The sequence below is a fragment of the Sinocyclocheilus anshuiensis genome, unplaced genomic scaffold, assembly GCF_001515605.1.
Source record: "Sinocyclocheilus anshuiensis isolate Anshui unplaced genomic scaffold, SAMN03320099.WGS_v1.1 scaffold399, whole genome shotgun sequence".
Classification (NCBI taxonomy): domain Eukaryota; kingdom Metazoa; phylum Chordata; class Actinopteri; order Cypriniformes; family Cyprinidae; genus Sinocyclocheilus; species Sinocyclocheilus anshuiensis.
In genome coordinates this window covers 763,204-773,172 of record NW_015552570.1, presented here as the reverse complement: position 1 = coordinate 773,172, position 9,969 = coordinate 763,204, and the positions used below count along the sequence as shown (strand labels likewise).

Here is a 9,969-nt window from a genome sequence, read left to right as displayed (position 1 = left end):
CCCCCGAGGCGGCGGTGTCCGCTCACAGTTCCCCCGAGGCGGCAGGGTCCGCTCACAGTTCTCACGAAGCGGCGGAGCCCGCCATTGCCCGTTCCAAGGCGGCAGCTCCACACACACCGCTGTGGTGGCCGCTGGTTCTGCCCTGGGTCCCCATCCCGCCGGCTCTGCCCCAGTCCCCAGGTCCCCCTCTATCACACGGACCTGGGCCCCACATCCCTCCCCCTACTCCACCCCCGCTCTGCCGTCCCCCTGGTGGGGCGCTCTGGAACGTCTGGAAGCCGTTCCTTAGAGGAGGGGTCCTGTCATGAGTCTGGGCCCTGCGTTTCTCCCTCTCTCCTCCAGAGGGCGCCATCTCCCGGACTCCCATTCCCCAAACCCCATACACCTGTTCACTCATTACACTAATTCCCCAAACTCCACACACCTGTTCAGTCACTCACTCATCACACTCACCCTCAGCTGTGCCCCGTTGTCACTGACCATATCTTCACCTCTCACTCACCACTCGGCCTGGTTATATTGTGTAATGAAATGGTGTTCGTCGTCTCTAGACCTGTTTTTGTTTTGCCTTGTTGGCGTTTCTGTTTACATAAAGAAGTTTTCACCTGCATTTGGACCCAGACCCTGTTTACACGGTGTGTTTTCAGTACCGAGCCGTGACAGAATCTTTGTTTACATTAGTTAGTAAAAGTACAACTGTTCATTGTTAGTTCAAATTAGCTCAGGTCCATTAATATCAACAGATATAACTTTTGATTTTATTAATGTGTTAGTAAATGTTGCAATTAACATTAATTAAGATTATTAATTAGTAGTTCATGTTAGCTAATGTAGTGAATGTTAACAAATGGTACCTTATTGTAAAGTATTACTACATTTTATTAATAATAATATATAAATCAGAATATCATCTTGCGGCCCCAAGTTTGTGAGTCCCGGCACCTTGGTTGAGAACAAATGATTTAAATTAATATCCATTTTTATTCTGTACTGTACATTATAATGTTTTGACAACTTAATGCACTTACAATAATTTCCAGAATTGAATATATTCCAAAAAAATACCAACTTTAAATGGTCAAAACCGAAGAATGTACGAATGTAATCTACGAATAGCCTTCCATTGTAACTGCACTGCTGTAAACACATTTTTACTTGTTTTTACAAACGAATGAACGAGTCTAAATGATTGTCTGTGGTAATCGTCAGCAAGCCACATATGCTGTCGATAGAGCTGACCTTATCTTGAACCCAGAACATTCCTTTAACAACCTCAGAAATTCAGATCGATTTTCAAACACAAGGCTTCAGAACCGCTGACAGAGCAGACGGTGTTGTCTTGTGACAATAAACGTTCCACCTAAACTGCCAATTTCAGAGATTAATGTCCACAAAAACCAATGTAAGGGGAGCCCCCGACCCCAAGGATGGATCAAACGGCGTGAGGATGATTAATGCCTCTTGTTTATAGGTCACCACCATGTCACCATCTCCACATTTAATAAGAACCCTCCTGCATTTTAGAGGAACATTCTGTGGTGAGCCTAAACTTCAGCCCTAACTTCCGAAGCACCTCGTCTACAGGAGTGTTTTAAAACACGAAAATGCATGTGTGTAATCGTTAGGGGGGTTGTAAGCCAGTATAAAGAGCCCTTTATCCAGTACGAGCAGAGGAAGTGAGCTTCAGAATAAATATCAGCATGAAGAGAGGTACAGACCACAGGACTACACATCTGGAGATATTACAATTCCATCTCCATGCCAAGAAACTCAGTCAGCAACACCACCCACACCTTCACACACACACACACACACACACATAAACACACACAGATGTCAGAAATACATCTCAAAGCAAATGTTGAGTCTGACAGGTCTTCATCAGTACCAGCTTTCCTCATCTTACTCTTTTGTGACCTCTGTGACCTTTCACTTCCTGTTTAACAAGAAAAGAAACATAAAATTAAGGCGGGGGGAAAACGGAAAAAAAGCTCCACCTCTTTCTCTCCCTCCTTTTAGCTTTTCCCGGAGTCAAAAGTCTGCCACGTCGATTCTGAAAAATCCACATTTGAAAGTACTAAAGACGCTGTGTTTTACAAACGAATTTTTGCGATGCAAATGCTGCATATCTTATCATTTTGTATATCTGTTTTCAAAGACTCTGCTCCTAATCTAAGATGGATTTTATGAGTCGACGGGGGTGAAAGGGCCAGGAAACCCAATGGTTCTTGCCACCCACATTCTTCGCCTTCTCGTACCACCATCAAACACTCAGAGGTTTTAAAAGACCCTCCTCTCGTCCTCCTCCCCCACTCACCTACCACTCTTTTGGCATCTCACACACTCGGACGTCCAGAGAAAAAGAGAGACAGAAGGAGAAAAGAAAGGATGAAGGTTTTCGGAGGACAACCGGAACATCTAATGCCAAATCTGATTGGCACAGATGCACGAACTTTGAGGTATTTCTTGTCCCTTTGAAGTATTTATCATTTGCGTATGGTAGAAACAGATCTGAAAGTCTGAAGTTAAGGAGGGACAATGGGCTAGATAGATATTATCACACATCTAAGCAAACTGAAATGGATATATGAACTAAAATATATCAATAATAGATGTTATATTACCGAAATAGCATTTGAGATGGAATTCGAAATCAATGGTCAATAATAAACATTAACTTTCTCATCTCCTATTTTCCACGCTCACTTCCAAAAAAACATTTGGATAACGGAACATTTGCTTGTGTGAAAGGGTGTGGTGATACTCACAAAAAGTTATGTTCATTAACATGTACATTGTGTACGTTATGATGTTTAATGTTTTATACACATTCATTCCTTAGGGCTGTTGGACTCATCTCATCTCCCCGTGAAGCGTCATGCCCGCCCCGCTTTCCCAGTGTTCAGACTACCTGTTCAGGGCGTAGAGATTGTACAGTAGTCTGCACATTGGTTAGGCTGTGTGGGGGGTGCACACACATCAACTAGTTGTGTTCATCAACAGTCTCGTCATCATGTCTCTGTACGTCTTCCCATGGAAATGTGCATGCCTTCATGTGCTAAGTAATGTCATGAGGTTAGAAACCTCCTCTGCAGAAAAATCAATTAAGTTATGCAAATAATTAAGTTAAACAAATAATGCTTATCTGTTTATTCAAGTTTATTTTTTGTTTTTTACTATATTTTTTTAATTCTATAATTCTAAAAAAAAAAACTCTGTTTTCATGTTTTTATTTAAAAAAAATAAAAATAAATATATATGTATATATATATATATACATATATCTATCTATCTATCTATCTCTCTATCTATATATCTATCTATAGAGATTGTACAGTAGTCTGCACATTGGTTAGGCTGTGTGGGGGGTGCACACACATCAACTAGTTGTGTTCATCAACAGTCTCGTCATCATGTCTCTGTACGTCTTCCCATGGAAATGTGCATGCCTTCATGTGCTAAGTAATGTCATGAGGTTAGAAACCTCCTCTGCAGAAAAATCAATTAAGTTATGCAAATAATTAAGTTAAACAAATAATGCTTATCTGTTTATTCAAGTTTATTTTTTGTTTTTTACTATATTTTTTTAATTCTATAATTCTAAAAAAAAAAACTCTGTTTTCATGTTTTTATTTAAAAAAAATAAAAATAAATATATATGTATATATATATATACATATATCTATCTATCTATCTCTCTATCTATATATCTATCTATATAGTACATGTGTTTTTCATTCTAAATAATAAGAGTAATAAATACTTTTTTATTACTCTTCTATAGACATCTAATGTTTTTTTTATAATGATAATTGCTATATATGTATATATAGCATTATATATAACACAACAGATGTCTATAGAAGAGTAAACGTAGAAAGAAAGAAAGAAAGATTTTACTTGATGGAAATCGAAATGATGATTTGATGGAAAATAAAAGTCTTTTCTCTGTATATAATTGTCATTGTTTGGACTCTTATTTCATCCACTTGGACCACAAGGAAACTGTTTTGGCATAAGCAGGACATAACTGTGGTTTTTAAAAATGAGGAGATTAAATGAAAAACAATTATATACAAAATGGATATTTTTTTCTAAATAGTAAGTCATTTTGGACCAGGAACTCCTTTGTTTTAAAAAGACCTTCTCTGCATGCTTAAACTAACTAGAGCGAGGGCTTTTGGGAAGTGTTGGACCAAAATCTGGTATGTATGGTAATGAAAACCATATGCCACCTTCCCAACCCCCAGAGCAGCCCTCCCACCAGCCCCTGGTCTGCTTCTCCTCATGCCTTCGGTCTGGACTGACAGTGGGGGTAGGGCGGGGGTCACAACGGTACCGTAACACCTGTGCTTGATCAGACCGCCAAGACAGCAAAATGCCTGGCCATTACGGAAATAAGAAACAGAACCAATGCACTCATTTATACTGTATGACCTCATCCGTCTCAATTCTCTTTTCTTGGATCCAGTGTTGCGGTGCATTTACAGCATGGGTTACTGGTAGGATAAGATGCTTTCATTGTGAAATAGACTAAATATAGCCTTACTTCTGGTGGAAATAATACTAAAATACAGAGCCCAGAGTATATGAAAAAAAAAACAAGGCTGCTCCAGGGTGACCGGCCCCGTAGAGATTATACTGTGGGTAGCTTCAGATAAATGAAAAGCAACCAAGAAGAAATGAAGGGCACTCACCTCATCATCTTTGTACCAGGACAGATTCTCAGCGGTCAGGACAAACCAGTATTCCTTGGCTCCTCCTTTCATGATGCCAATATTATTGATGGTCAGCCAACCCTTTCTGATCACCTAGACAAAGTCAAACAAATGGGATGTAGAGGATAATGTACTGTTAGTCTTTGTTATACTTATCAAATATATAAATAAATGGACAAGAAATCAATAATGAAGAGGAACTTGCACTGCTATGTAGGAAATCATTTGGGACAATGACCAATTATGCAGTTTAATGATCATTATACAAAAATATCTGAACCCAGAATGCCGTGATTGACCAATCAGAATCAAGTGTTCCAGAACCCAATGTATTGTAATACATTTGAAAACAATGTGTATGCGATTGTGGGATTTCACAGAAGAACAATTAAAAGATCATTGCAAATACAGTGGGGTCCAAAAGCCTGCAACCATTAGTCAAAAATGCAGTTAAAACATGCAGTTAAAACATTTTTGGGGAAGAGTAAGAGTTTTTTTATATTTATTCAGAATTGATCTCAGTCAAAATGATGTCAAACAAATACTGTTCTTTTCAAGCAATCATGAAAATGTATCATGGTTTCCACAAAATAAATATAGTAAAACAGAAAACAGTTATTTTAAATTGTAATAATATTTCACAATATTGCTGGTTTTACTGTATTTTTGGTAAAAGAAAATGCAGACTTGGTGAGCATAAAAAAACATATAAAAGTTTTATATTATTAAAAATACACATAAGATAAAAGTTGATAACTTATTAAAAATAAAGATGACACATAATATGATCAGCATTACAATTTAAATAAAACATTAAAAATCTACATGAATTTCACAGTTTTTTAGCATTTGGTATGCTTTTTAAAACTCTTTATTTTCAGGTGTAAATGTAAAAAAATCAATTTCTCTGAATTTTCTACTGTAATTGACTAGTGTACGCTTTCAGGCTTTACTGTCATTACATCAGGAAGACTTCTTTTTACCCGAAGTAACCTAGAGTGCATTCAAGGTGTACTATATTTGTTCAGAACATTTGTTCTCTGAGAAACGAACCCATGAACGTCACATCTCTAGCAGATGAGCTGCAGCTCTCAGGAGTGCAATGGGTTTCCACTGGAAACCTTATTTAGCTCCACAGCAGCCTCTCCAGTGCAGTGGTATGGTGCAAAAGCACTCAACTTTATCGGAAAAGGTCAGGATTAATTAATGATCATAAAAAGCTATTTGTGTTTTAAACAAATACACCATAATGAGGACCATAATAATCAACATGCAATGCTATTTTTTCAAATCCATTTTATATTAAAAGGCCAAAGTGCATTAGCAGACACAAAAACACACACACACACACACACACCAAAGAGGTCAATGCACACTTACCATTATCTCATCCTGAGGCGCGTTGGCATAGCAACAGTAGCAAAGCAAAGACAGGGTTTAAGATAGGTAATTATAAACTGGAAAAGGCAGCAGTGAGAACAGACAAGATGTACAGAACACAAAAGTAGCAGAAAGATGCTAGGACAGTTCACAGCACTAACACAAGACATACAAAAAACCTAAACAGAACATGCTGTAAGACAATTCATGATATCCATGATGAATAACAACAGATATCTTGATACATATATTTAGAAATTTAAAAACTACTGGAAAATGCTTAATAAAATTCAGTCTAAAACAAAGGTAGGCCTATCATGCTCTTGAAGCTTTGTTTGTTTGTTTGTTTGTTTGTTTGTATGTTTTTTTGCAAGAGTCATGCAAGTTGTAAATAAACAGATTACATATTACTTCACATATTACATATCATTTCTTATATTTTTATTAATTTAATTCAAATAGTTTTGTCCTGCTCTGCATAGTTTTAAAAGCTAAACAAAAAATGGGGCTTCTCTCTTTTTACAAGATGATTTGATTTTGACAGAAACCTCTCTATCATACATTTCTTCAGCTTCACATTTTGGATGTAGCCGTCCATGCTATACTAGAGGATATATGTATCAGATATACAGTAATTGCATGGTCAATCTAGATGTTATTTAATAACTGATTAGGAACCGAAGAGTTCATTTGCAAAAACAAATAACGCCGCTTTTAAATTTTTTTTAAATCATGTTTTTTTATCCTGCATTCCCATTAATATCAGTCAAACTGCAGTTGGGTTGTTTTGATTAAATAATAATAACTAAAAAAATACAGCTAACTAACACACTAAAACACATGATTTATAAAAATTTATAAAAACGGAGTTATCTACATGTGATTCATGTTTGCCAGTGGCTAATGAAGCACTTTTTTCAACCAAGCTCTTCCTAATTATTTCTTACTTTTTAAAGAGCATTTTACAAAACAACACCAACCACTGTTCTCAATAATTAAAATCTCATAAAATGACAGAGACTGAGTGATGCAGTGCCCAATTATAGACCTGCGTCTGCTGTTCCTACATAAGTAGGTGGCAGCAAACATCTGTCCAGGCTGTGTGAGGATGCACGCAGGACGCAGCATCTGTTCATTCTGGCTTGTGCTTACCTGATTGCCAGCAGCCTTTTTCTTATTCATCTGACTGCTTCTCTGCTGGGCACTGAAGTGATACACAGAAGAAAAAAAAAAAGAAGAAATATCTATAAAGAGCACAAAACGACTGAAACTTATGGATATCTAATAGCCACAAGACCATTTGGCATGAGTTTGAATTTTGGGGGTCACTGCCAAAAAAACAGATACTGGTGTCACCATCTGACTTCTTAACATGACCTCCTAAGGGCTGGAATACACTACAGATTAAAAAAAAACTAAACATTATGCACTTGCCAACTTTGGTTTCATGCACTAAATGACTGACAATCACACACTATGGCTTTTAAGTCATTCCCAACACAACAAACTCTCACAGAAACTTGACTCACTTCTAAGAGATGAATGATAAATGAAAATAATATGTGCTCTAAAATCGGCTCAAATTATGAAACATTTCTGACATCATTCGATCGGATGGAATCAGTCTAAAGCTAAAAAACTGGAGTTGGTGTCCATCATACATGGTCAGCTCCGACTGCTGACTGACTCTGACTCTCGGCAGCTAGCATCAAATTGTCCAGACTGCAAATCCAGGCAAAGATCTGTACAAAAGTAGTGTAGTGTATTCCAACCTTTCAGCTAAACTGCAAAAGCTGGAAAACAGAGTGGCATATGCTGGCCCACATACTAGACTATGATCAAACTCACAATAGGACAAACCAGCCTGGCTAGGCTTCATTCAAAAGTGGTGATCAGATTCAATAATAAATTCCATGGATTTGATTCTGCCAAAGGATTTATAAAGGTCGAAACTGATAGAAGATTAGAATATTAACTAAAATGTATGGCGAACAGACACTTTTAAACTGCAAAATTACTGTAGAGTCACATTTAGGATGTCTATTTGAATCAGTCTGTAGGTCTACTGTGCATATCTAGGGATCACAGAGGACACAATCTCTGTCTATCATCACTGCGCCTTTGAAAAAGGCTCTCATTTAATGATGGTTCTTCTGAATTGCTCTACAGAAAGCATTCATTGAACGACATTTTCAGTATTAGTTTCAATGAGCCTGATGATCTCCTCACAGTTATGTTGGAGTGTTCTAGCTGTTTGCGTTTTTAAGTGACAAACAATAATGCTAGTAAATGGTTAACAATGTTCTTACTTTGCAAAACCGATGAAATCCTCATGATTGGTGTTCATGTATGCTAACTCGATGTCAATTAGCAACATGACCTAATGGCAGGAAAATAATACACATGTCACTATTTATTTTTCAGTTGAAGCTGTAGCTTGGTTTTACCATTAGTTTCAATGAGCCTGATGATCTCCTCACAGTTATGTTGGAGTGTTCTAGCTGTTTGCGTTTTTAAGTGACAAACAATAATGCTAGTAAATGGTTAACAATGTTCTTACTTTGCAAAACCGATGAAATCCTCATGATTGGTGTTCATGTATGCTAACTCGATGTCAATTAGCAACATGACCTAATGGCAGGAAAAGAATACACGTCACTATTTATTTTTCAGTTGAAGCTGTAGCTTGGTTTTACCACTTGAGTTTGTATATGTGAGGGTTAGCAGGTACCTGATTCTTGGTGCGACTCTCTCGATCTCGGATGTGCTGGGTGACAATCCTCTCCATTTCCTCTCTAAGCATGGGGTACTGAGCCAGCTGTCCCAAAAAAAAAAAAACATACTGGATCAACTACAACAGCTGAGACAATAAGCGGGGCTTATTGTTCAAGCAAATCTTATTACTGCAGACAAATGGACAAGGGATTTCAGTGATTATCAGTTCATGAATGGAGCTCACGGAAAAACACGGATATTCACCCCCCAATTAAAATAATAAATTCTTATATGCACGAAGACAATGAAGCCTAATGTAAAAATAATCATTTAATTGCTGGAAAAGAGTTTTGCATTATTTAGCTGACAATTAACCAAATCCCCCATCCCCATTCTCATTATTACAATGTGTCTCGATTTTTTATTTATTTTTTTATAAATGAAATGTATTCTGGGAAACGCAATATTTTACTATTTAAACAATGTATATTTTTGAGAACTTTTTGTGTGCCACAATTCAAACATAGAAAAAAATATATTTTTTTTTTAATTAATTGAATTTAATTACTTTCTTAAATTAATTAATTAAAAAATGTAAATATTTTTATTCAGGGGTTAAATATGACCTGTACATGTTCTTGACACAGGCTAAAATTCACTCAAAGTGGTACTTTTTTAAATTAATTAATTAAAAAATGTAAATATTTTTATTCAGGGGTTAAATATGACAGGCTAAAATTCACTCAAAGTGGCATCATATAGGGTCGATAAAATTAGCATTTTGATCAGGCTCCTATTTGTAGGTTCAGTAATATCACTTTAATGGCAATGAATAGGTTCTTTTCTTTGAAAGATTTTTAGAAGAAAATTTCAGATGGCACTTAGAGGCTTTTGCATCTGAACTCTTCATATATGGAAAATTGAAACATGAATTTGGTGTCAGTAAGATTATTTAATGTTTTTGAAAGAAGTCGCTTACCCAAGGCTGCATTTATTTGATCAGAAATAAAGTGAAACACTAATAATGTGATTACAATTTAAAACCACAATGAAACCTTTTTCCCCTACTTGCATAGAATGTAATATAATCCTGTGATGTAAAAGCTCCAGTCTTCAGTGTCACATGATCCTTTAGAAATCATTCTAATACGCTGAT

General features: G+C 36.6%; 1 protein-coding gene across 1 annotated transcript in view; it reads right to left on the bottom strand.

Moving 5' to 3' along the window:
- dnm1b (dynamin 1b) overlaps nucleotides 1-9,969 on the bottom strand; it is a 36,860-nt gene that overhangs the window by 10,045 nt on the left and 16,846 nt on the right. The window contains exons 11-15 of the mRNA XM_016455785.1: nucleotides 8,830-8,916; nucleotides 8,659-8,729; nucleotides 7,251-7,302; nucleotides 6,099-6,110; nucleotides 4,698-4,811 (exon numbers count right to left, since the gene is read on the bottom strand). Coding sequence (XP_016311271.1) covers nucleotides 4,698-4,811; nucleotides 6,099-6,110; nucleotides 7,251-7,302; nucleotides 8,659-8,729; nucleotides 8,830-8,916 — 336 coding nt within the window. The remainder of the gene's footprint in view (nucleotides 1-4,697; nucleotides 4,812-6,098; nucleotides 6,111-7,250; nucleotides 7,303-8,658; nucleotides 8,730-8,829; nucleotides 8,917-9,969) is intronic.